Raw genomic sequence first — 27,292 nt, forward strand, 5'->3', positions numbered from 1 at the left:
GCGCCACAATTGTGTTCAAGTTTGACTATTTTCAGAGTCTTTTCTTGTTGGTTTAACAGGATCTAAATTTCCGTTAAGCCGAAAAGGATATTAGTTGGTTGGGTAAATCCATTATTAGAAATGGATGCACCTTGCCAACCAAGCTAACATTATCCTTGGCTAATAGCTTAGCATTTGCTAACCCCTCGGCCATCTTCAACTCCAACTTCTCTTCCTAACAAGGCGACTGCCCTCCAAAGAAACAAGACAAAATGAAAGAAAATATTGAATTTGAGGATTTAAACAGGAGGCTGACAAACCATCATATCACAGTAACATACACTCATTAAATACACTGAATGTTTCTGATGAAAGAGCCTACTGTACTGAGCAGTCAGATTTCATCACTAATCGATAGCTAACTGTAATGTTAAGAGTCACAATAGCACTCAAAGCAAAAGTGGTCATTGCAGTGTTTCATCTTGATTTGTGTTCTTCTTTGTAAACTTCTGTTCTTTCTCTGGCTGCTTCTTTTCCTTCAAATCTTGTTTTAGTCTACCCGTCTCCCACCCACACACACGCACACACACACACACACACTCTTTCCTGTTTTTGACTCCTCTGCCCTTTGAGCTTGAGTGAGTCAAACCATCTCCCACTCTGCAGTAATGTCGCTGCTGTTTATCTTCGGCTTCTGTCCATTACATACAGCTTCTGTGGTCACAGTGCCCTTCACTCCCAAAGATATTACACCAGCTGGATCTGAGAGAGGTTTCATCCAATCAGGGCAGACAAGGGCACTCATTCCCTTGATGGTGATTGTTGGTCATCTTTCCAGTGTATTTTCCATCAAAAGTTGGCGTTCAGATCTCAGCTATAGGATCAGCTTTTCAAAAGGCAGGTCTCATTTATCACAGCTGGTCGTCTGCGATCGTTGGGAGAGCAGCTTCTGTGACTAATTCTGACACAGCGATTTGTCAAGAAACACAGACTCATAGAGAACAATTAGCCCCCTGACTGGAAACAACATTTGATTCATCAAACCATTGGAACATATGTAAGATCTACTCATGAACCTGAACTCACAAATAGAGTTGTCAGGCTACCAGAATATTGTGGTTTAAAAACTACTGAAAGTTTTTAAGTTACTAAGTCAGTTTTTAGTTACTCCTAAACTAAATATGTCGTTACATAACTAGTAAAAATGAATTATCGATTCCTGTTTTGATCCCACAGCAACAAAAGAGTCTAAAGCACCCCAAAGTAAAATACATGTTTTCAAGATACCGTATGTATAAATGCATCAGTTTGGGCTTCATGTTTAATTAACTGTGCTTAACCTCTGACATATTTAACCTTTAACACAGTGCTTCCCATAGTATGGACCCCTGGTGGGCCGTGTGGGTACTGCAGGTGGGCCGCGAAAAGTCCTCCACCAAGTATAAAAATAAAAGAAATATCACAATAATGATGATTTACCTTGAGTCAACCCTTTGTGATAAGTAAGGCCTGTAATGACTATTCATGGACATAATGTTCAGTAAACATTGGTGTCTATCTTGCCATAATATCATGTTGTCACGTCCAATAATTTCCCCTACTGAAAGGGATAGCTGTAGGCAAACCTTTTATTTTATATCGGGCCCCGGAGTCATTTTGTATATCAACGTGGGCCGCTGCAGTTTTACGTTTGGGAAAGACTGCTCTAACAAGTGTACTCTAGGTAAGTTCCAAGCCGACTAATTTCCAAGTTGGTTAAACAGGAATTTAGATTACGTTAAATCGATTTCTCTAAAGGAAAGAAAACATTCAGAATTGAACAGAATTTATTCAAATTGACAGCGGATAAACGTTGTAATTTTGTTTACTGAGTTTGGCTAACGTTAGCAGCACTAGCACCGCCAGCCTTTGGTCCTCCCTGCTGCTTAACATCCACATGGCTGTGCTAAATGTAAATACTCATCGCTCTGGGTGTTATGCTACACACAGCGCTGCTCCTACGAGAAGCTCACTGTGCTCGTTTACATCCGGGTTGTAGAGCAGGGAGAGCAAGCACATTATTACATGCCTACAGCCCCAGCTAGTGGTGGGTAGCTGTGTTGTAGTTTGAGCATAACATTTCACAGACCAAACTATTAGTAAGTGGATTAACAGACCAGTAATTCTGGTGCCAACTAGCGAGGATATTTAACCATTTAGTCAACGACACACGCACACCCTTACTTATACGGCTCACTTGGGCTGCATGTGGAGAGGCTTCTTATCAAGGACGCTGTAAAACTGAGAGTGCAGGGCGTCAGGATTTTGTGCAAAACGATGAAATCAATATCCATAGGAGGCTCGTATTCAACATGAGAAGGTGCACCACAATCAGTGCAAAGACATCTTTCTCTCTGTGTTTACCTGCAGAGCATCGGGGACACTGTACGTTTTGAGGAAAGAGTATACAGCGAGCGCACATCATCCACTATTTGTTCTTTATTTTAGCTCTCTCTGCTTTACTGCAACAGGGCTATTTTAATAATTACCTTTTTGACTCTTCCTTTTTTTCATTGTTATTTTTCCCAGCTTAGTACAACGTGAAGCTTCTAATCAAACAGAAGGTCAAAGCACTTCATTCATTATCATTTTACAAACAAAAATAAATCACAGTTATTGGACAGTTGGCTCATTTAAGTGTTATTTAGAGGGCTCTGCCAAGACGCATTTTGGGGGAGAACACTGCCCATATTTATGCTGTCATTATGATAAATCACTTTCTCAGTGCGGCCCCTTCATTTAATTTGCTTGACCCTCAACATGGATGTTTATCCATTAACCGGCCAATCACAAAGATGTCACCACGGTAACCCTCTGACACACTGTGACACTGCGATTCATCAGAGGCAGAGGACATGACACTGTCAGTCTGAGACGAACACATCGGTAGCTGAGGAGATAACTCACTGAACGGAGGATTCCTTCAAATGTTACTCGAGATCGAGGCGGACGATGACCTTGCACCGGAGCTGCTCGGCGTCGGAGCCCATTGGCTGTAATTGCCTGTCAGGCTGCAGACATGGGGTTTGACAGAGTGGACGGACAGAGTAATCCAGGTGTTTGCAGTGTCAATATGGGTCCTGCCAAGTCCTCTGATAGGAGGCTAGGAGAACATAATCTGATCTATGTGTCCCTTTTGTCCTCCAGCTGTATCTTATTAGCCTGTTTACTGCATCATATGTGCTGCACATTGCCTCCAGTCCTCTACACTCTTACTGTGTTTGGATCGGTTAATTTGATGCAGAGCTGCATCCAGTGATTTGGAACGGCCAGGCCCAGAGGGGGTTAAAGGACAGGCTATGTTATACATTTTAAAAAGTCATCAATCAAATATTTAAAGGGATACTTCACCCGTTGAAACATGAATCTGTGTTGACATTGGGTCATATATGTAGAAATGTGAAATACATTTTTAGGTTGGTGCCTTCTTGGCCGAGAAAAGACAGAAAGTGTCTTTTTGGCTCATGTGGATGAAAGACACCAAATCCCATATTATATTTTTTCTCCATTGTCAGCTTTCTCCATAGAGCCTGTTAGCATAGCTTCCAAGCAATATGGCGGACGATAAGTTTTGATTCTGGGAGTGAGTTCCCACCAACTGATCTGTGATTGGTCCGTAGCTTCAGTGGTCGAAAACATGATGAACTAGCGATGTAGTTTCACGCCGCTAACCGCAACAGCTTCCGATGACGCAAAATGGCGATTTTTGCGTCACTTGAAGCTCCTTTTCAGACTCAGAAATACAAAGATTTCCCATCTCAGGGGAAAATGAGGGCGGGATGCGCGACCATTCAGAAATACTACCAGGTTTCTAATGATACAAAGCTTAATGCAGATGGGTGAAGTATCCCTTTAAATCTATTTGGGAAAAAAAACGATCTCTAGTGATTGAGTGAAAAACTGGATGCTTCTCTACGCAGAAAGTCTTTCTAGTTTAAAGGAAGACGCTTTAACCCTGAGCCAAACACTTCCTGTTCTTACGTCATGTGCTTTTGTAATATTTATTTGAAGATTAACTTCTTCATTTTGCTTTTAGCACTTGAGGAGATAGACTGACATACGTTGGAGAGTTTAGTTCTCGGGGTACTTTTATTGTAAACGGTAAATGGTATTACGCTTGTATATTTCTTTTCTAATCTTCTGACTACTCAAAGCTCTTTTACACCTCAGGTCACACCTACACATAACTAATCCCATTCATATACATTCACACACCACCGACGAAGCCACTCAGGGTTAAGTATCTTGCCGAAGGACATATCAGACATGTAGCTGCGGGACCTGGAGATCAAACTCCGACCTTCCAGTCGAGAGTCAACCGACTCTACCAACTGAGCCTCAGCCGGCCACAACTAAAGCTGTGTGTGTGTCTCCAACTTTCAGTCCCCTTTCCTCTTGTTCTCGGTCATTATAACTGAATCCAGAGACACCCTGACCCCGTCACTGTAATCACCTTGACGAGGTCTTCCCTTCAGCCACAGTATTCTACTTCTCTTAAGCTGCATTTATTGTGTGTGATTATGTGTTGAGAATACTTTTCAGCGGTGATGTCGACCAATGATATATTCATCTTTGCACACACACACACACACACACACACACACACACACACACACACAGTCCCGCCCCTGTCTGCTATACAAGGTGAAAGAATGAAATTGGCCCTCACACAGACACAGACAGCACAGAGACCTGGTGTAATTAGTTTGTGGCCTTTCATAAACCACAGTCTTGGTGGCTGCCTCATTCTCATACCGTGTATCAAAGGGTATAAAAGTGAGCCCGTATTCAGATATCAGACTCCAGAGTGTCTGGCCTGAAGAAAAGCCAGTTTATGACACACGATCAGGAAAAACAGTGCTGGGGCGCCGTGCTCAGAGGAAACGAGAGATCAGGCTGTAGATATTCAGGTTAAAGACTGAGGTGACTTAAAGACGGGCTCCAGTAAAGAGGAGCTGCTCTAATGAGGTCAAAGTGGTGTCTCGGTGTGTGTGTGTGCGTGCGTGCGTGCGTGCGTGCGTGCGTGCGTGCGTGCGTGCGTGCGTGCGTGTGTTTGAGACAGAAAGGGGGAAACGTCTGCCTGTCTCTGTGTGTGAGGCTCCACATGGCAATATATCATCATGTGCTCCTTGTATAAACATGTATCGATGCAGATGTTACAGAATCGATACAGCTGCAAAGCAACCTCTAAATAAAAGCAAGTCGATATCGACTTATGTGGAAAAGTAAGTAATTGTGTAATTGTGAAATGTCAACCAACCCTAACTCATCAGTTTTGATTTGATGAAGGATAACAGTTATTCACATTAAGGCGTGTAGCTGACCTGATTGACAGGCGGGCGCGGTGTAACGTTTTGTCAGGAGGCTTAAAACCCGCCTCAGCTCTAACACTTGTGTAAATCAGTGTAATTCTTCTTGTAAAGAAAGATACAACAGAATACTTGGTCTTTTTTCGATTCTCTGATTTTTTTTTAAACTTTCAGAATCCAAAACAAATCCATTATTACCCCTTTTCCTTTTCTGTGGATTATTTCCTTTTTAATATAGATGGAAACGGAAATATGGGACTCCAGCGCCCCCCTGCAGTAACAGACAGATGACGTCACTTTTCATCCATTCATATTTACAGTCTATGGTTTTAACGCCTACGCTCCCAAAGCCTCACATCCGCTGTCAGTCAAATACAGACAACAACAACAAGCGACAAAAAGAGAATGTTGGATGTTTCCTTTTTAACATTAAAAAAATAGAAACACATTATTTTTTGACTAGAAAAAGAAACCATATTGTGATTTCATTGGGACAGTAAGAGCAAACGTCATCAAATATTTCACATTAGTGCGGCGCCCAGCAGACGGGAATGATCTTTTTTTTATCAGCGTGGCGGTGAAGTGCACGGAGACAGTCGTCCAAAAGCAGGAACACAGCCAACATCAGATCCAGTGTGATGAGCCAGAAGAGCTGCAGGCTTTAGTGATTAATATGCATGCTGTTCTTACAAGTTTGTTGTGTACTCTCCGCTGTCCAGCTTTTCATTTATCCCCCTGTCTCTCTCCGCTCGCCACACAGTGCTGGGAGGCGTGGAGTCACGTGGGGTGCTGAGGAAGATCAGTGACATGCTGGAGGTGATTCTGAAGAGGATGGACAGCCTGTCTAAACTGGACAACACGTCCAACACCGATGCACGGCGCCTCGACGAGCTCAGCTCCGCTATCAACAGGTACGCTGACTTCTTCCTTCCTTTACTTGTATTTACTAAACTGTGTTTGTCACCGAAAGTCTCATGACATTAGATGGTACTTCTAAATGTAACTGGTTCCAGAGAAATGTGCAACATTTGCTGAGGAAATCAATTCAATTAATGTCACTCCTTTAATTTCTCCTTTAACACTTAAAGTCTTTCTATGTGATTCTTCACACTTAAATATAATATAAATCAAGTATCTCCTCTGAATATAACTCTGTGAGTCATGACTGTCTACAATGGGTGTAACACCCGAGTCCCACTGTCTGTGATGTTTTCAGAGTTTTCAGAGTCCTATCTTCACTTTGTTTACATCGCCTGGACGGCCGGCTGACTCCTCCCCTCGTGTATAAAAGTTGTTTAATTGAGGGACTAGAGAAAAGAAGAGTAACATACTGTACTCACTGCTTAACTGTGTTTCTAGATCACGCTCATTTCAGGTAAATTTACATGCAGTGTGAAGATACCAGCAGAATAAAGATCGCTAGCATTAGCATGCTAACACAACAATGCAGCGCAAGTTGTTTTGGTTTCATGCTGGTGCTCAAGGGCGACACCTGCTGGATCAGAAAGTCACATATAAAGTCTTTAATGGTTAAAATCATGTGGAATATGTGAGTGTATCTTGGTCTTCTTCTGTTTACACTGCAGTGAGTTACACAGTATGCCAAGTTGTAAATGTGTGAGTGAGCTAATTGTTGACATCTTGCCTGACACACACTGAAAGATTTTCAAAACCTTTGAACGATGTTGAACATGTGAGAGATCTCACACATGACGACGCATCATGTCAGTTCTTATAGTGAGAGGTGTGCAATAAGACGACCAACTCAGCACACCGCGCACTAACAGATTCATTCACCAACAACCAGAGTCTCCACTTCACAGGAGTAAACAAACATGATGGTTAATTAAGCTCAGTGTGGCTAGCTGTTAGCTGGTACATCCATTACGGTGGCAACATCGCTCCAACTCTTTTCCTCGTCGGTTGGATTGTGGTTTCTTTTACAGGACATGTTGTATAAACACTCGTGTTGTTGCCACAAATCAACCAGTCGGTCCTCCGTTTTAGAAATCTAACTTTAAGCTTCCCGTTAGCTGTGGTCATCATGGTAATGTTTGTTGTACTTCCTGCTTCACTGAGCTTGCTCCCTGATTGGCTGCTGTTCAGCCTTCTAAACATAAGTAAACTGCAGGATGTCTTAAAGCAACCACAGTCATTTAATAAAACCACAGGGATGGTATGGTTGTCATGGTGAAACCTGATAAATACACAAATGAGATAATTCTGATCGTCCTGCCTATTCTGATACAGCATCATGTCAGCTTTGGTGTGTGTATGAACAGAGTGGCTGCTTGGGTTTTGGGAGATGAACACTCTTTCTTTTTATAACACCACCCATCATGTTTAAGATGTATTCCTCATTCTCATTCATATCATACATCTCTCTCTCTCTCTCTCTCTCTCTCTCTCTCTCTCTCTCTAGTGTAGTCATGACTTCTATCGGCTCTTCCTTTTACTCCTCGCCTCATTGTATTTCCCTCTCATCTTTTTTTTGCCTCGGTACAGTCGCTTGTGGAAATTGCTGCCTATTACCTCCAAGCCGCTGCTGAAAACAGACAAGACTGTGTGACCTTGCTGCTACTGCTTTTATCAAACAGCTTCTTCTCTTTGCCCCGTTAGTACCAAAACATCCAATTTGTCTTTTTTCTATCTAACGTCCTCCTCAGTCCGACTCCTTTCATTTTCAAACAGACTGACTAAAACCCAGTGATGAGATACGCACTGACAGAAATCCCTTCACTTCCTCCAGCCTTGTTAAACGATCCCGGATAAGCGCTCAGGTTTAGATCTGCACAGAGGCACCAGAGCGGAAGGATGGAACGATTAATACGCCGTGGCGTTAGTGTTAACTGCAATCAATGTCTAGTAATGGGCTGTTTAATGTGGGGGAAGGCGTTTCACTCTTCGGCCATGACTTGGGGAGAAGAGCCCTGCTGAGGGAGTGTTGACTGCACAGTGTGTGTGTGTGTGTGTGTGTGTGTGTGTGTAACTGTAACAGAAATCAATTTCTAGTTATTGCTTTGAATCGGGCCGTTTGGGTGGACAGGGAGGTGATGGTCGTGTTGTAATGAGGGTCGATCACGTCGTGTAACTCTCCTGTTTTAAAATGGTTAGTGTACAGTTTCCTTTAAGCCCACGACTTGATGTCATCCTACAGCTTGGATAAAAAGCACCAGGCGTTTTCAGACCGCAGGAACTGTTTCATGGTTCTAGGAACCGTTGGAACCCTCCCCGCCCCTTTTTTTTAAATTGATTCCACACCACAGGAACTATGGACTATTTCAGTTCCTAGAGACCCGTTTAGAGGAAGCTTTTAGCTTCTGCTTCAGAGTAGGTACCATGGCGATGTGAACGCAGACAGAACAATAGTCCCCATGTTGTGTAGTTCTCAGGGAACCCAAAACACCTGTCTCTTTAAATTTGTAAAAAAAAAAAAAAAAAAAAAAGAAGATAGGTGTTAGGGAACATTATTGTTATTTGACATTTTCAGTGATCACTTCTTTACTTTGCCTTATAGAGAGCCTGCTTTAGTTAATGTGGAGTTCATGATGTGTGGGATAAATCGCCATGGTTACGACTTGGAAGATGCCAATCGACAGTGTTTACATTAGTACCACTTGTTTCATTTTCACATTTACACATCGAATGAACACGTCGCCATGTCGCCGTGTTTCATCAGCAGTGAGGCTCTTTTTGTGGCTCTAAATAAATTGTGCATGATTAAAATAGTCTGATATTCGGGGTTTAGTCACCGTGCATGTCACACTGGGTTTAATAATCCCCAGCAGCCGTGCCTTCAGCCTCCGCTTTTCACCCCATGACACACCATAACCCACATGGCATTTAACCTATTAACCACATTTGTTGCAGAGATGAAAACCCCGGTTTGGTTACTGTAAAGTAAGTCATTGAAACATTTCTTTAAACAGCATTCTCTTACCACGTCGTGTTTCTCCCCTAAAAGAAGCTTCTCTCTGAGACCGTCTCTCTCTCGCCCCCTGCTCGCCTGCAGCACGTCTCTTTTGGTCCGTCTGGGGAATGTAACACAGGCTTTGTGCTGGAACAGATTATCATCTCAACAGGTCTACCTGCGTTAAGGTGTGTTTAAACTGAAGTCTCGCTCTCATTAAGTCCAAGATGATTCAAATGATTCTGTAAAAGATTAAAACTGCACTGTGCTGTTAAAAAACCTCAACGTATTGTAGCTCCATTCAAGCTTACATGATTTAACACATTTCATTTCCTCCTCATCTTTCAATCTTTGAACAATGAGTCTTGAGTTTTTTTGGATCTGTAATACAAAAACAAACAAACAAGAAAAACAGACCTAAACTGTTTTTTGTACCAGGCTCTCAACATGTTTATTTGTCTGTACTAACAGACTTTAACATGAGTGTTAATGGGGATTCCTCGGCTTTCAAGTGGACACTCGAGGAACTGCAGTTTTTCACACCAGTTTGAGGTTACCACTTCATATTAACGTCTGGTTTGTTTCATTTACATTTGCATTGACTGGAGTTAAGAACTATTTGTACTATTTTAATCTAAAAACAGGAATTCAAAGTGTTTAACTTGAAAACATCTCTTAAACTTTAAAGCTTATTTGACACGATGTTTGTACAAATTGATTTGAGACCAAACATCTTTCAGAGAGCGGGAAACAGAAACAAACTTCTGCTTCTTTTCATCCTTCAATTTTCTTTTATTTAAAAAAAAAAAATAGGAACTGTTTGAACAATATGAAACAAAAAAACACTTTTCATTTTGTGATTATTTTTCACAGTGTTGTTTGCCAAAACCCCTGTCATTTTTCAGATTCAGACACACACTCGAACACTTCTTTTCTCCCCCCCCACACACACACACACACACACACACACCTCTTCAGTCTGAGCTGTGTGTGAATGTCCCATGCGTGTGTGTGTCTGTGTAATAGTTCATTTAAGGTTACACTGGTTAAAACCAGTCTGGGCGTATGACCAGGGCTCAGACCCCTGACCGAGGATATAGCCTGCAGGATTAATGGCTACACACACACACACACACACACACACACACACACACACACACACACACACACACACACACACACACACACACACACACACACTGACTGTCACATCGAGGATGACCTACGTTTTCAGCCCAATGATTTTGATTCCATCACTCATTTCCCCCTCTCCTGACTCTCTGACTCTCCAACTTCACTCTCTTTCACACACTCACACACACACACACACACACACACACACACACACACACACACACACACACATTCATAAAGAGAGCATGTGAGAAAGGTAGTTGGTTATGAGTGACGTTGTAAAGTCTGATTTTTGCCCGTGGGGGAGAGAAGAAGAATGGAAAGATAGAGCTTTATAAAAGCATACCCCGAATCCAGGCCAGACGGAAACACACGCACACACACACACACACACACACACACACACACACACACACACACACACACACACACACACACACACACACACACACACACACACACAGGGTGGGAGTCCCATCTCCTCATGAGCTTCATCTCTGCTGACACACTCCCCTGTTCCAGCGAATGGGACTTGATGTCTGAGGCCCCAGCCTGCGATTCGCCCACGGGGAAGCCACTCGTTAGAGCAGAAAACGGGAGAGAGAATAACTAGGGAGAAAAAGGGAGCGGGGGAGGGGAGGGTTAGGGACGGGCTCAGAAAATAAGAGCGAGAGATGAAGGAAGAGGAAAAGGATGCAGAGTTGATTCAGTGCCGCACTCTGCAGCGGATAAGAGAGGAGATTGGTAAGTCTCCCCCTTAGGCGAGCGCTCTCTGAAGATCACTGCTCTGCCTCAGATTTTACCTATTTCTCCTCTCTTAAGCACCCAGCTACACTCTGCCAGAATCAACCTCTATCCCAGGAGGCCTTCTTCTTCCCCTGCACTCATATCAATGTCATACAGCAGCTTTAGAAGAAGCAGCTAAAGAAATGATACTCTCTGTCTCTGATCTTTGGGAGGGAAACAACAGGTAGAATATGATGCTAAAGCTAATAAGTATTCCTTCTTATGACAGAGTTTATGAGACATTTATGAGCATTATGTCATAAGAGATGAAAATATAATGAAATTTCAGTCCAACAACTTAAGCTTGTATCGTTTAGAAAATATTAATGCAGCACAACAGTCTGTGTTTGGCGTCTAGGCTCCGCCCTCATCACTCCTCAGAGTTTTATTTTACATTCAGAGATGTATATGCTGAGGGAGTGATGGTATGATATCTTGAACCCTCTACTCGGAGCCTGCAGGTGGATGCTGGAGTGATGGTGGGGCTGAGTGAGAGTTCAGTACTGCTGCAGGTCAGAGCTGAAATCTTGCATTTTAAGGCAAGGCAAGTTTTCTTTTGTCGCACATTTCAACAACAAGACATGAAAAAGCATCATGACAGAGGACAAGAGAAACAATAAAATAGAACATTTTAAAAATCACTGAAATGATTAAATCTGAACATATGTTTAAATAAAAATGATTCAAATGAAATTAACTGAAGTAAAAATATAAAAAGAGTTAAAAGTTACAGTTACAAATCCTATTAAAGCTGTGTCATTAAAGGCAGCTGTAAACAGGTGTGTCTTCAACCTCCATTTAAAAGAGCTGAGAGTTTCAGCAGTTTTCTGGGACTTTGTCTCAGAGATAAGGAATCGACCGCTGATTGGATGGAGGTGTCGTCACCCGTCAGGTGATTGTTGACAACGAGGCGTGTAAAGTGTGAAATCAGTGCAGCTCGAGTTGACTCCCTGAACTAGCTCGCAGGTGAATTTACAAGATTTAAGTCTTCAATTCACAAAATAAAGTCCTTTATTTACAAAAGTAATGTTGTTTACAAACCGGACTGAAGTTGTTATATTACGAGTTGTACACCTACTCTGTGGCTGGAATCACAGGGGGATACGCCCACTTTCCAAAAAGACATTGATTTGCACTGGCAACCTGCGCACTCCTTCAGTAAAGACGGTTTGTACTGAATGATGTCAAAGATGAGAAACGAGTATTTCAGTATTTTTTTGTCTCATTGATTTGAATAATCCATTTATCTGTATCGCCAGGTTTCACTGTCAAAACAACTCTAGATGCTGCTTACACCAATCAACATGAAAGAATCGAGACACTGAGTGAGTGAGTGTGTGTGTGTGTGTGTGTGTGTGGCTTCATGCACGTGTGTCGGCATTTGTATCCGTCTGCACTTGTGCAAAATGAGCTGTGGAATGAGTGCTGTCAAATATGATGTCATAACACAAGGTTATAGGTGGAATCATTCAGGACACACTCAAAAAAAACCAAACATCATCCATATACACAACCCCATCCTCACATCTTCTCACATGCATTTCTTTCCCTGGACCGTCGACGGCTTCAGTCCAAGCGATGCTGAGGGGACGCTGTCCTCTTCTCTTAAGAGGATGAACTCATTAGATGTAGACGGAGGGGGAGGGGGGGGGGGGGGGGGGGGTGGGGGGGGGAAATAAAGAGAACATGAGAGAACACATTGTATCCTTAGAAACTCTCCCTCTGGTAATCATTGATTTTCTTTTACTGCTTCCCCATTTCTCTTCTTCTTCCTCAGAGTGTTCTACTTCTTGCTCGGTGGATTTTTCCTCTCATCGTCCCCCCCGCCCCCCCCCTCCCCCTTCCCTACACTCTCCTCCCATTTTGTCGTCTCTTTGCTCTTCCTCATTACTGTTTTGTTTCACTTCATTTGTACGAGAGCCAACTGTCTACATTCATCAAACGAGGAGGAGGAAGTTTCACCGCAAGTAGAGCGTAGCAGCGAGCCATCAAATATGCATACCCTTGTATTCTTTGATCGTAATCATCGTTTTAATGTTTCGCTCGAGCCGCATCAACCGGCTTCCACATGAAGACGCAGAGGACCTCTTTATATTTGATTATTCCTCTTTCTCTACTCAAAGGTCCCTCCTGGTATACTTGCTGTTGGCTTTTGGGTGGTTGATCTTCACTTTACTTCCTGTCTAGTTTTATTCCACTTTTTCCCCTCTACACTCCCCCCACTGTGTGTGTGTGTGTGTGTGTGTGTGTGTGTGTGTGTGTGTGTGTGTGTGTGTGTGTGTGTGTGTGTGTGTTTTTTCTTTACTCGCCCTCCTTGGATCTCGTTGTGAAATCCTCTCCCTTCCTCTCCGCCTCTCATCCATTTCCTTACCCCTTTTCTCCCTCTCTGTGGGGTCCGTCTCTAGGGGACGAGTTGCAGACATTAGAGGCCACATTAGAAGGTGAAGTGAAGCCCCCCCCCCCCCCCCCCCCCCACCCCCAAAAAAAAAAAGAAGGCTTTACAGTATCACAGATGAGTCTTCTGTCTTTCACACTAAATCAATAACTTAAAGCTATAGGTACCCTATCAGCTGATTCTTACCACAGCTGGGAACGTCTGTGCTGTGCTCGATGTAATGCAGACTCTCATTATAAGACCATATAGGGTAATAACGTTCTCTAATGCGTACGCTTTGTTTGCCTCAGTTGCACATAATGGGGAATATAGAAATACTAATTAGTTCTGTCTATATGCTCAGACTGGAATAACTGTTCTCAGTGCCTTCACACTGTGTGTGTGTGTGTGTGTGTGTGTGTGTGTGTGTGTGTGTGTGTTTGAGAAGGTGGGTTCAACCTGCTGACATTTTTAGTTTTAGCAGAAGAGAGAAAAAAAAGAAAACCCTCGCACATCGCACTCAGAAAAGCGTCTGAAATGTAAATGTTCCTTTAACTTTATTTAAATGATCTCAGTCTGTAAGTGAGGCTTTTTCACACTTCTATATTCAGATTGAGATGATGGGAGGTCAGGTTACATGATGAAAAGTTTGTGGATGAGGCTAAACTGAGCCTGTTTCTGCCCTCTGCTGCCAGCCTCATTAATAATGTCCCTGCCCCCCCCCCTCCACACACACACACACACACACACACACACACACACACACATAACACAGACTCCCCTCCAGCCTCACAGTCAGAGAACACTACACTAATGTGAAGGCTGAAACTGATTTAATGTGTTACATTAACGCACACTGGACTTGAATATTTGATGTTTACTCTGCATAACTACACGGCTCCTCCATTACACCTCCTGTACATGTTAGTGTTTTTATAAGAGCCCGACCGATTAATCAGCCAGCCGACAGTATCGCCCGTTATTATCATATATTAAGTGACTGTCTGTATCGGCTACTTTTAACCACAGATATGCGCCGATGTTGCTCGATTTCTTCACCGAAACAAAATGCAAACTATGTTGAAAAATGATGACTTGGAACCGGAGACTTTCTCAAATCATTTCTTGCAAGTGTGGGAGAAAATCCTCCATGACCGATGCGCAATCGAATCTTGAAGTCGAGGGGAATTCAGTTTTGCGCGGCATTTCTTTTTCTTATATGATCGATATTTTGAATCGGCAAATCGATAATTCATCCCATGAGCGAGAACGATGATTCATTGCTGTGTTGATATTTTGTCCCGTCACTATAAAAAATACGTTATAATAAACATCCTGAACTCAGGGGGAGTTTCTCCTCACGTTTGGATTCTGCATGAAGTCAAGATGGTGAAAGAATGGCACAAGACTTTTTTTTTAACTCGTTAGCCATTTGAGTCTCTAGAAGAGCTGAAGTCCAGCCAAACACTGTTTCTGTATGTTAACTGCACTTCTTCAGATATGAAAAAAAAAAAAAAGATTCTTCATGTGCTGTTATATCATTTCCCATCATCTACACATTCCTTTAATGACTGGATGTTGGCAGCCGTTTCCTTCGTTCCTTTCCTGAAATAAAAACAGTACCAGAGAATAACGGCTCCTCAGCTGTAGTAACGTATTAAACAGGACGCCAGCGTGTTCACGATTCTTACAAGTGACATTTACAAAGCTGTTAATGGAGCACGGGGACTTCCTGAGACTTTTATCACTCCCTGCTTTTAGTTTGAATTCACTCTTTGTGGAGCTGCTGTCGACTTTCTGTTAGCATGCACGCACACACACACACGCACACACACACACACGCACACACGCACACACACGCACACACACACGCACACACGCACACACACGCACACGCCACACACGCACACACACACACGCACACGCACACGCACACACAGACACGCACACACACGCGCACGCACGCACACACACGCACACACGCACAGACACACACGCACACACACGCACACGCACACACACGCACAGACACACACGCACACACACACACACACACGCACAGACACGCACACACACGCACAGACACGCGCACACACGCACACACACACACACACACGCTCACGCACACACGCGCACAGACACGCACAGACACGCACACACACACACGCACAGACACGCACACACACGCACACAGACACACACGCACACACGCGCACGCACACACACACGCACACGCACGCACGCACACACACACACACGCACACACGCGCGCACACACACTATTTATTGTGTACATAATGGGCTCAGCGGTATGAGACTTGGCTCCGCCTGATTCTCAATCATGAAGTCAGGAGTCGTCAGAAAATGTTCAGAAACACACACATTGTTCCACACATCGTATTCTGTGGACTGGAAGTGTCTCACCCCACACAGGAAGTAGCATTAACAGCATTGGTCTTTTTCTATTTCACGCTCCAACCAAGTGTCGAACAATTTGCATCTCCCAGCAACACTTCTACATCTGTTGAGATGTAAATAGGGAGGGAGAGGAAGCAGAGGACGACAGGCGAGGGAGCGCAGCACGAGAAAAAAAAAACAACAATAACAACAATGAGATGCACCAAAAAGACGCAAATAACTGAAGAGGAGAAGGAGTCCAGCCTGTGACTGAAGAGAGGAGGGTGGGGGGGGGGGGGGGGGGGATCTGCTGCAGGGTGGGAAACTGTGGGAGAATGCAGAGATTTGATGTTGTACAAGTTTGGAGTGCACAGTGGGAAATACTGATGGGATCTTCAACTCCATGAACCTGCACGCTTACTCAACAAACACTCATGTTTGTAATCCATTCATCTGCTGCTAACTGACTTTGAGTCTTCAATTTAACAGATTGTCAAAGAGTGTTTTGAAAAACGCAAAGTGAATCTTTTCATCAGCGCCTTTCTTCAAACCAGTCTTAAAATCCAAAGATTCTTGATTTACCAACAAATCCTTACATTTAAGAAGCAGAAAATATTTGACACTTCAACAAGAAAAATCAACAAGCAATTCATGTGTTGTCATAATATTTGGCAATTAATTAGATTTTGATCCATGTATGAATCACACATGCAGTTCTAGTTTTTTTTTGGCGCCAAAAAAGTAACCGTAAATGTTCAACGCAGAATCAGAGCGCTCGTCAATGTCACATGTGACATTTAGCTTAAGCAGCCAATAGAATCAAGAAGGAGGCGCGCTTTACTGCTTACTAGACAAAGCTCATTGAAGAGATTTATTCACCGTAACATCTAGGAGCAAAGCAACGGTGAGAACTCTACGTCTGTTCAAATGAATTTTTCCCACTTGTTTTATTTGGTCGCCTGTATGCAAACGCTGCCTCGATTATTTTTGGGCCGGCTGCGTCTATCGCAATGCGTCTCTGTGTGATGGGGCGTTTAGGAGGCAGCACATGGTGTAAACGTCCGCTGCAGAAATGCAAGAAGGCGGGCGAAGCACAAGAGTCTTCTTTGCTTTTATATTGATGCTCTCATGGGTAAATTTTCCTGAATATTTCCTGCTGCGTCCTCACATCAGCTCACCTTGACTTCAAATGGAAACTTTACACCAGGGCTAGCAGGAAAAAGAGTTTTGTTCATGTGACAACAGCATATTTCACTCGTGTGTGTTTTTGCGTGTGTGCACAGGTTTCAACCAGCCGGCCTGGTGGAGAGGATCCAAGCTATCGCTCAGAATGTCTCCAACATGGCCATCAGGGTGGAGCAGATACTGCAGAACAGCATGGTGCAAGGGAGAGGTAAGGCTTCTAGATTTTTTGAAGCTTTGCACAGTAGGTGTTGCATTACTGGTGCTATATTTTAGAGGCCAAGTTCCACTAAATGTTTATTTAAATGACTGCTTGAATATTCCTCACACAGCAGCAGACTCATAACTTCACTTCCTTTTGGTTGTCAGCAGAGCACCTGAGTGTGTCAGATACGAGGTTTTAAGAAAATAAAGGAACAGCAGAGACACCAAAAGGACAGTCTAAAGCTCCTTTCTGAGTAGCTGGCCTTTTTTTCTGTTATTCAACTTGAAGCACAGCTGGGCTCATGAACAGCTGTCAGCTTGTGTTGGAGCGAAACCTCAATTTCTTAGAAAGGAACAACAGGAAAACAGATCTGCAGACCAACACATGCTGAGAGAGAGAGAGAGAGAGAGAGGGAGACTCACACACACACAGTGACTTTAAACCCCTTTAATTATGATGACTAGCTTATTTCTCTAATGATACTCCTGACACCTCGCTAAATACAATGGTGTGTTGTAACCTCCGGTGTTGAAAAATGAAGCCAATGTGGAAGTGCAAAATCCTGCAGAGTGTCCACTTGAGGCTGGCTGCAGAAGAGAGTCACATACACACCCATTCAGTGAGCCTGTTTTTACAGCAGAAATGAACCTGTTCTAAATCCACTCTGATCCTGTATTTGATCATGTCTATAAACCTCTCTGTTTCAGCCCTGCTCAGAACAGGCTGTTTCTGTGTCTGTACCTTTAAATATGTAAATGAGCTGTTTCTGACCACGCCCCCTCTCTGGAAGGACTTTCTCCCTCCGTGCCCTATTGTTTACGGTGAGAAGGTAGACTCAGAGGGCACAAACACCTAGCTGTGGGAGTGTCACCCACCTGGGGAGGGGTTACTGCCCTTTGTGATGTCATGAAGGGAAAATCTCCAAACAGCCTGTTTGAGCACACATTTTCTGAAAAGTGGAGCAGGCAGAAGACGGAGAGGACGGACTTTTCTCATGATTGGAGTGTTTGTAGACAGACTAGAGACACATATTAGAGTCAGAGGAACATGGTGAAGTGTGTTTTATATAGTATGTGACCTTTAAATGTAACTAAATGGTTTAAAGGTTCTGTTGTAAATACGGGACACTGCTTGTTTCTGTGTATTTTATCTTTGCTTTTCCGCTTCCTTCCCGTCCTTTGTTTGCTGTCTGGCTCATTTTAAATCAAACCTAAATAATACTAAGCTCGTGACAGCTCGAGCTCGTACACACACACACAAAATATCAACCATTATGATAATTCCTCCCTCCTTATCCTCCTCTCTCACTTTTTTTTTCTCTTGAGGGTAATTGCCCAACTCTTTACAAGAGAATAATAACGAGCGTTACATCTCCTTTTTTGTTTCCCCCCACTGCATCTGCAGGGGCGACGGCGCACGCCAAAACGCAAACACTGCTGCTTTCTCTAATCACAGATGAATTGAAACACTGCTGGCAGACTTTATTATCATACGGCTCAGTGGCGGTTTATTTATCTCGTGGTCAGGCATGTGCGAGAGGGAGCGACAGGAGAGAGAGAGACGTGATTAGAATTTGCTTTCCTTTAAGCGCTGACAAGGCTTTTTATGTTCTGTCTGGCAGGGACAGGAGTCAAGTTTTTATCTCGTTAGTTGACCACATTTACAATAGTTGCTACTACGGTTGCTTTTGTAATCATATTTGTAGGCAGTGTGCGTCTCCGTCTGTGTGTTTCAGTGCGTGGAGAGAAGCCCCGGGGAAGACTTATGTGGAGAAAATTCTCTTTTTCATTAGGCAAATGGAAACAGACGGAACCTAGAGGAGCAAATTTGATGGTCCGCAGAGAGAGAGAGAGAGAAAGAGAGAGAGAAAGACGGCGTGTGAAAGAAGAAAACAATCAGGAATTAAAGCTACACTTCTTCTCTTCTGGGACTATACCATCCCAGTCTCTCTCTCTGTCACTACGGCCCTCCTCCTCCGTCACATCAGCAGCAGAGAGACAGTTAACTAAGTCAGTGGAGCAATTAATGCAGTGGTTTAGCTAAGTGAGCAGGCCGACTTGCTGGCGGTTGGTTTGGCAGCGGTGGCGAGCGGCGGCCGTCTGCTGCTCTTCTCAGAGCCCGCTGAACATCGTGCCACTGCGGTGAGGCACGGGTTCAGCGATGATCCAAAAGACGACGTCACAGGGGATTTATGGACAATGACGGCACACATGGTAAACGCTGGAGGTCGTGACGCTAATGATGATGGAGAAGGCCTAATAAAATGTCCACAGACGAGAGAGTGGAGAGCTGTGAATGTGAATGAAACTGTAAACCTGGAGGCTCTGCAGGGCCGAACCTGTGGAGCGAACAGATTTATGCCTGCAGTCACTTTTATGAAAATGGTTCAATTGAATTCATAAAATCTGGATTTTAAAGAGAATTTGACCGGCGCCATATGCTGCTAAATGTGCTGATGGATATATTTCACTGGTCGATGGCCGTTATCAAGTGAGCTAAACTAACGATAATCTAATGGAGTAAGGGTCTGGGTGAAGAAAAAGGCAGCAGCTCGAGGCCACAATGTTTCATTTAGCTTGAAATCTCAAAAACTGAGGTGGATCTTGTGTTGCTCTAAAGCTCGGCATACACTTCACAATTGTACGACTGACTCGACATGATGCACGACCAAAGCTCATGATTTATGGGCTCACACTGTAAGACCTAGTTGTAGTTGAAGTATTCTCTACTGCAGATAAAAAACTGCCAAAGACTGAGAGGTTCAAGTCAGATCTATGAGTAATCCAGTTGTGTCATGCATGAATCCAAAACACACACTTCTTCTCTCTTACACACTCACACAATCTGCAGCACAAATAAACACAAGTCTGCTATCAGCTAAATCAAAACTGATATTCTGATAGTCAGCTTGAGGTCTGCAGTTATTTCCTGCCAACGTCTCCTTCAGGAATGGACGGGGAAGACAGATTCATCAGGCGTGCCTTCTGTTGCCATGGTGATTTTGGACACAACCAGAAAAAAAAGGCCAAAGTCAGCTTATCAGCTCTTGGCTCTGCTCTCTGTTGTATAACCAAAATTTCAAACAAGCCAGAAAATCATGGAACCAGTTGGGAGCAGATGATGGGGATTGATTGGCTGTCATGTCTCAGTGTTCACTGCCCCAATGAGGAAGGGCGATTGGTTGAATTTCAGGCTGTAAGACTAAAAACAATTGTCTAAATTGGGCAGAAATCGTATTGTGGACACCCAGCTTCAGCCTTCTTCACTCTACATTAAATATACTTTTTATGACTGAATATTAAACCATATTCTTTGTGTTTCTACAGCGGTGAGAGATGGGACGTCAGGCCAGTGTGAAATACCAAGAGACCCCCGCTTCCCTGAGTGTCCTGGTAAAGTCGATGTAAGTGAATCACTTTAACAGCATTGTTGCACATCAGCCATCATGTATGTTTTACCATCGTTCCCTACGAGGACATCTCAAAGTGCACCAGTTTTCAGTCACTTACAGAAACTTATGGTTGTTCTGATGTTTCTTTAAAGAGGACGTATTATCCCCCTCCTCCACCTTTTCAAACAGCCCCCCTGTGGTCTAAATGAAACATCTGTGCTGTGCTTTGGTCAAAATATAACATGAATCAAGCACCAGAGGAGGTTTGTGACCCTGTATAAACCAGCTCTCTCAGAACGCTCCGTTTTGGTGTGTGTGTCTCTTTAAATGTAATGAGCCCCCCCTGAGTTTTCCCTGTAGGCATCCCCATGGCGGACCTGCTCAAATATTTTGTTCTAGGCTGGGGGTGGAGTCTATGGGTGGAGATACCAGGGGAGGGGAGGTGATTTTTTTTTTACCAGAATCCCACTGTGACATCACAAGGAGAGCACATTTGAAACAGAGCATTTTTCTCTGTGTTGTAAGACTTGTGCAGACCACAAACAAAGGACTGGATGGGTTTATTTCACATTTTGTGGGTCAGTAGACACTCAGGTTACCCAAATATATGTTCAAAAACACTGTAGAAGATGATTTTCTTCACAATATGTCCCCTGTTATGGCATCCCGGTTGCAATCATCTCAACATGACCCTGAAGTTTGAAAACTCACTGATCCAAAGCCATTTCTGTTCTCTTCTGAGCATCTTCTCCAGCAGGATGAATGGATACTTGAGGTATAAGAAAGTCTGAAGTCAGAGTGTCACAAAGATGGCTCTCTTATAACCTGTTTAGATCGCCATGGTAACTGATGCTGCACATCAACCTTGTGTACCTGATAATGAGTAAACAAAGAAACAAAAGTAATGTGGCTGATGTGTCTTCACTCATATGCTCTCTTCATCACCATGCAGTGGATGCGAGCACGTTGGACATCAGACCCCTGCTACGCCTTCTACGGCGTCGATGGCTCAGACTGCTCCTTTCTCGTCTACCTGAGTGAGGTGGAGTGGTTCTGCCCCCCGCAGGCCTGGAGGAATCAAAGCAGCCCCCCCACCCAGCACACACATCAGATAAAGGCCCCAAAGAGACAGGTGAGGAGAGTTCTTACAGGTACATCCAGTCTAAAACAAAAATGTAGCTATGGACCCGTCAGGCATTGGAGCAAAGCATGGAGCAAAGTTGTAGGACACGCCCACCCGGATGCTCACTCAGGTGTCCCTGCGACTGCAAACAGATCCGGCCAATCGGAGGAAAGTGATCGAAACATTCTGCTTGTAAAATAACAAAAAAGATTGTCTTCACTCAAATGTGATGTTGGCTCTGTTGCCAGGCGATCTGATGACCTTCACCCTCCTGCTCTATGAACAGTTCCCTGCTCTTTTATTAACCCTGACATTAAAATGTGCTTCTGTTCTTGAATATTTGCTTAAACACGATCTAGATGTTGAACTGCAATTTTTTTTCTGAAGCCGAACGCTCGGTCAGACCTCGGCTCAGACAAAACTAAGTGTTCAAATTGAAGAAGAAGTCAGGGCAACAGCTCCTCGAAAAGAAATCTGAGGGGAGACACGTGCTGAAGAATGCAGCTGATTATTGGAGTACTCGAGCTCAGTGGTTCTCAACTGGAGGGTTGGGACCCCAAAATGGGTCGCGCAGCAGTTTGCAGTGGGTGTTGAATGTAAAATGAATGAAAGCAGGCGTTTGCAGCATTCTGTTTTTTCCAGACACAAATAATTAAACAAATGCTTCACTATTCACATTTTAATATTATTTGAGGAACTTTATTTCACTTACTGATAAAATAATCTAAAGAAATGAGTGGAACTTGCGCCAAAAATTCCCGTTTATTGTCACTACTACAAATGATTCACTGGGAAATGAAACTTTTATTTTGATGTAACTCTTTTGTTTATGAACCTGGTGCTTCATAGAGAGCGGTAATAAGACTCCTTCAGTTTAAATGTTCAGCTAGTGAAGGCCCCGTGTCCTCACGGTTTCTCCTGGAAAGAATAGCGCTGGCTGTGCGCTGAAAAGAGAAGCGCTGTCTCCATGACAACAGTCTGTTGACAATGGCCGCTGTATGTTGACACTGCTCCGTTACATTTTTCTGCATGCTTCATATTTAAGATCCTTTATTTCAGACACGGAGCGAGGCGGAGAAGAGACGATCTTTAGGAGGTAAACACGGGAATATCATACATTTGGAAAAAAGAGCGCCAGTGATGTCAACAGTGCCTTTCTGAAAAGTTGAAAGATTTTCAATTTGAGCGTTGGGACAAAAGACGCTGGGCGCTGCGCTTTTTCTTCAGGTGGCCGCCTGCTGCTGTGAACGCTCTCTCCTCATTGAATAGAAACTGAAAAAGGAGGCTGGCGCTCTGAGAAAAAACGCCATGTGGACACGGGGCGTAAATCTTTGTGTGCTTTGTGACTGTTTTGTTTCCATCCACAGGAACCTTTTCAGTCTCTTAATGTGTTTCTGTTGGAGCACAAAGAGATCGTTAAAGTTTCAAGTTAGTTGTAAAAAGTGAGGTGTGTGCATTATATCTGTGTGTGTACGCGTTCACCTTGGATTTCACACTTTATTTATCCGCGGGAGCAGTTACATTTCCAGGAGGCAAAGCAGAATGTCAGTGTAAATGAAGACCGATATCTCCATTTTACCCTGTGACCCAAATTACTGAACTGTGGATTACAGTCTGTCTGTATCTGTGACACAAACAGAGCTGAGCCAAGGTTGTTCTCAGAGGAGACACGTTTGTTTTCTTTATAGCAGCAGAAGCTCTACTCTCTCACCAATACATTTTTATTTGTTCGACTTTGAGAAACTAACAGTTCTCCTAGGACTCTTACATATCAGCAGAGGAAAAGCAAATGTTGCATCGTGTTGCAAAAATGGTTTATTCTTTAAAAATCTACCAGGGGGAGATTTTCTTCTGGTGCAGAGAGAACAGAAATACCTTTACACACAAACAGAGATTTAAATCTCAGGTTACATCAGCTGAAAAGAAAAACAGACGTTGTGCTCAAAGGATTTTATTTGCTTTACGGTCCAAAACAAGAAAAAAACAACACGACGAGTCTCAAGCAGCGCTGACCGCTTAACGAGTAGGGGTGGGAACTAAAAGTGATGCAGGGAATATATCACCTTCCTGACTTGTGTCATACAATAATCACATAATCGGTGGCACATGTAGCTATCTATGATAAAAACATGGCGGTCTAAACAACTTTCCCTGGAAGTTAGTGTCATCGCGTCATCCTCACGGTGGCGCTTGTGATGTAACAACAGGAAGTGAATTAGCTGGAGAAGAAGACAGCGGGATCCCGTCCCGGGAAGTCAGATGATGAAGCGTGATAAGAGCGGAAACGGACACTAAATGTCTGTGAATAATATATTCATCTTGCACTTTACTATTTCAAGGAAGCAGACCAAGTGAAGGAGTTAAATATCTCGGGTCTTGTTAACGAGTGAGGGTAAAATGTGATTGGCTCAGCGTCTGCAGTAATGCGGGCGGTGTACTGAACCGTCGTGGTGAAGAGAGAGCTGAGCCTGAAGGCAAAACTCTCGATTTACCGGTCGATCTTCATCCCATCCCTCACCTGTGGTCATGAGCTTTGGGTGGTGAATGAATGAATCAAATCGTGGAAACAAATCCTGAGGAGGAGGGTGTCTGAACTCAACCTTAGAGATAAGGCGAGTGAGGGAGGCTTGGAGTAGAGCCACTACTCCTTCACAAGGAAAGGATGCCGTTTGAGGTGGTGCATCTGATTAGGATGCATCCTTCCGGGAGTTTTCCCGGGCAACTGGGAGGAGACCCCGTCGTAGACCCAGAGGTCACTGGAGGGATTATAGAGTACATCAAGACTGGCCTGGGAGCGCCTCGGAACCCTGCAGGAGGAGCTGGGGAGGAGGAAGTCTTTTTTGGGGGCATTTGGTGTTCTTCAATCAAAATACATTTTATTATGGTCTTGCAATTTATCAAATACACTTGCCTTGCCTTATCAATTATCCCAGAATAGCTGTATCATGGGCATCTTATCTGGAGTCATATTGTCCTTATAAATGAGCCAGTCATGCTTTTCTTAAAGACATTAAGACAGCTTGATAGAGCATCCGATTATGAGAAAAGCTGGAAATATGGCCTGATGACTGTACCAAATAGAACAGTCAGAGGATCTGCAAAGATCGAAATAACAATGGAAGAACGCTCAAAGGGACGTGGTGACTAAGCCAGCAGGAAGTGAGACACTTTCAAACTAAAATGTTAAACACAGAAGTCAGCAGGAAAGTAAGCAAATAGCTGTCGCAATGACTTTGGAACCCTTTCTGTCTGATGTTGTTGATACTTTTCGAAGTCCTCGTCCCTTAATCCGTCTCTCACTTTACTTTTCTGTCAGGCTGCCTTCCGCACAGACCTCTCTGTACTGCTGGACCAGGTGGGGACCGGAAAGGAGTCCCTCAGCTTCATGAGGCGCAGAATCCGCCGCCTCGCACAGCAGTGGGCGACAGCCGCCAACCGCCTGGATGTGAAGCTGGAGCAACGGTGGAGGGACCAGAAGAAGGTGAGAGAAGGAGGGCGCATGAAAAACAAAACAGTGATCAATGATGGTGGATGTTAAAGGTCCTAACTTTTCAACCAGTTTAAATAAGTCTCAGAGATCCCAAAACGTGTGTGAAGTTTCTTGATCAAATACAGGATCAGAGTGGATCCTATAAACCCCTCTATTTCAGCCCTGCTCAGAACAGGCTGTTTCTGTGTCTGTACCTTTAAATATGTAAATGAGCTGTGTCTGACCACGCCCCCTCTCTGGAAGGGCTTGGGTGTACTCGGTGCTTTCTCGCTCTATGTTCTATTGTTTACGGTGAGAAGGCAGACTCAGAGGGCAGAACAAACACCTAGCTGTGGGAGTGTCACCCACCTGGGGGAGGGGCTACTTCCCTTTGTGATGTCATGAAGGGAAAATCGGCCTGTTTGAACACACATTTTCTGAAAAGTGGAGCAGGCAGAAGACGGAGAGGATGGACTTTTCTTTGCAGACAGACTAGAGACACATATTAGAGTTAGAGGAACATGGTGAAGTGTATTCTACATCATATGTGACCTTTAAATTAGGTATTTCTCCACTTTGTTTGGGTACTTTATTTACATTTTTGTCAGGCGGTCTGCAAAGTGCAGCTGAGAACAGACAGTGGAAAAGGTGTCTTATTCAACACAAATAGTAATACTTAATTAATAAAAGCTAGAGTATGAAGGAGGAGGCGGATAGACAACAAGACGACTGTATTCTTGTACATGAAAAACATTTACACACTGGTCACCTGATAATTCAGATCCATAGAGTACCACCTCGAGTGTGTTAGAACACTTCAAGTTATCTACAAAGTCTTACACTTAAATTGAGGATTCTAGGCTCGAGAAACGCTTCTTCAATTCACAATGTCAGGCAAGGGAAACGCAGTTTTCCACTCAAGATGTCGGGCATAAAAAGACTTTTATTGTTGAGGGTTCTCGGTCTGAATGATGGTGGGTGACAAATGATAGAGGGAGGTAATGATAGGTTGTCATTCATCGCTGCCTCGTGCATTCTTCCTCTGTAATCGCCGTGTAACAGTCGTTCTGTAGCCGTTCAAAAATACTTTCCAACAGAGCTGAACGCCGTACAGTAAGAATCTACTGCTGTTAAACCGGGTCGTCTGGTTCTGGTCGGCACTGAAGCAGTTCAGCATGGACTTTACTTCACGCATGTAGCCGTGCATGCCAAAGACCCGGTGAGACGAGGAGAGAGATGGAAGGTGAGGGAGACGGAGTGAATATTAGGCAGGTGATGAATGATTGGGATTATGATGAAATGCCAGGTATGTGCCAGCGCCAGAGGGGGAAGAATAAAGTGAGAAAAGGAAGGGCATGAGGCTGGAAGTGTGGGAGGGACTGTGGAATATGGATTAGGAGAGGATTGATGAAGGTGGAAGGAGGAGTCATGAAACACCGCTGAGACGCAGACTGGAAGGTGCCTATTGATGTTGAGTATTTCATTAAAAACTGGATTTAATATAAAACTAGGGCTATAATATAAAGTCCTACTTCTCCAAATGTCAATGAAAGCAATGTGTAATTAAAACTTTGGGAGTCCTCCAAACTTTCTCTGCTGCGTGTAACCTTTCACTACCATTGTGGAGTGTCCCTACCTAAGTTAAACTTCCCATCATGCTCTGAGACGACTCATAATCTTTCCATTAACGACCACGGCGACAAATGTATCGCTTAATGTGAGCGGGCAGATCGGGGCTTCCTCTCTCTCCAGAATGTTTCTCCCTGCCCTCGTCTCTGCCTCTAAAATAAGTTAACAAGGGTTGGAAATAGTCCTCTGTCATTGAGATGGATGTTCTCTTTTCTTGTAGTGCACTGAGGGGATTTGTTATCCTCTATCACGGCGCCGTGGCTGCTCGAGCAGCCTTTATGCCTTACAACGTTTTGAAGCCGCTATCTCAACAGCAGATGTCCTGGCGTTTGCAAGAGTTAGCCTTGGCTGTCAAAAGCTGTTTA

At 43.8% G+C, this 27,292-nt stretch overlaps 1 protein-coding gene across 1 annotated transcript in view; it reads left to right on the top strand.

Annotated features, from left to right (window-relative positions):
* Positions 1–27,292, top strand: part of LOC109998773 (alpha-1,6-mannosylglycoprotein 6-beta-N-acetylglucosaminyltransferase B) — a 137,217-nt gene that overhangs the window by 40,793 nt on the left and 69,132 nt on the right. Inside the window, 5 exon segments of the mRNA XM_065959487.1 lie at positions 6,088–6,238; positions 17,212–17,321; positions 20,642–20,718; positions 21,659–21,838; positions 25,146–25,310. Coding sequence (XP_065815559.1) covers positions 6,088–6,238; positions 17,212–17,321; positions 20,642–20,718; positions 21,659–21,838; positions 25,146–25,310 — 683 coding nt within the window.

Source organism: Labrus bergylta, chromosome 1 (genome assembly GCF_963930695.1).
Source record: "Labrus bergylta chromosome 1, fLabBer1.1, whole genome shotgun sequence".
NCBI lineage: Eukaryota > Metazoa > Chordata > Actinopteri > Labriformes > Labridae > Labrus > Labrus bergylta.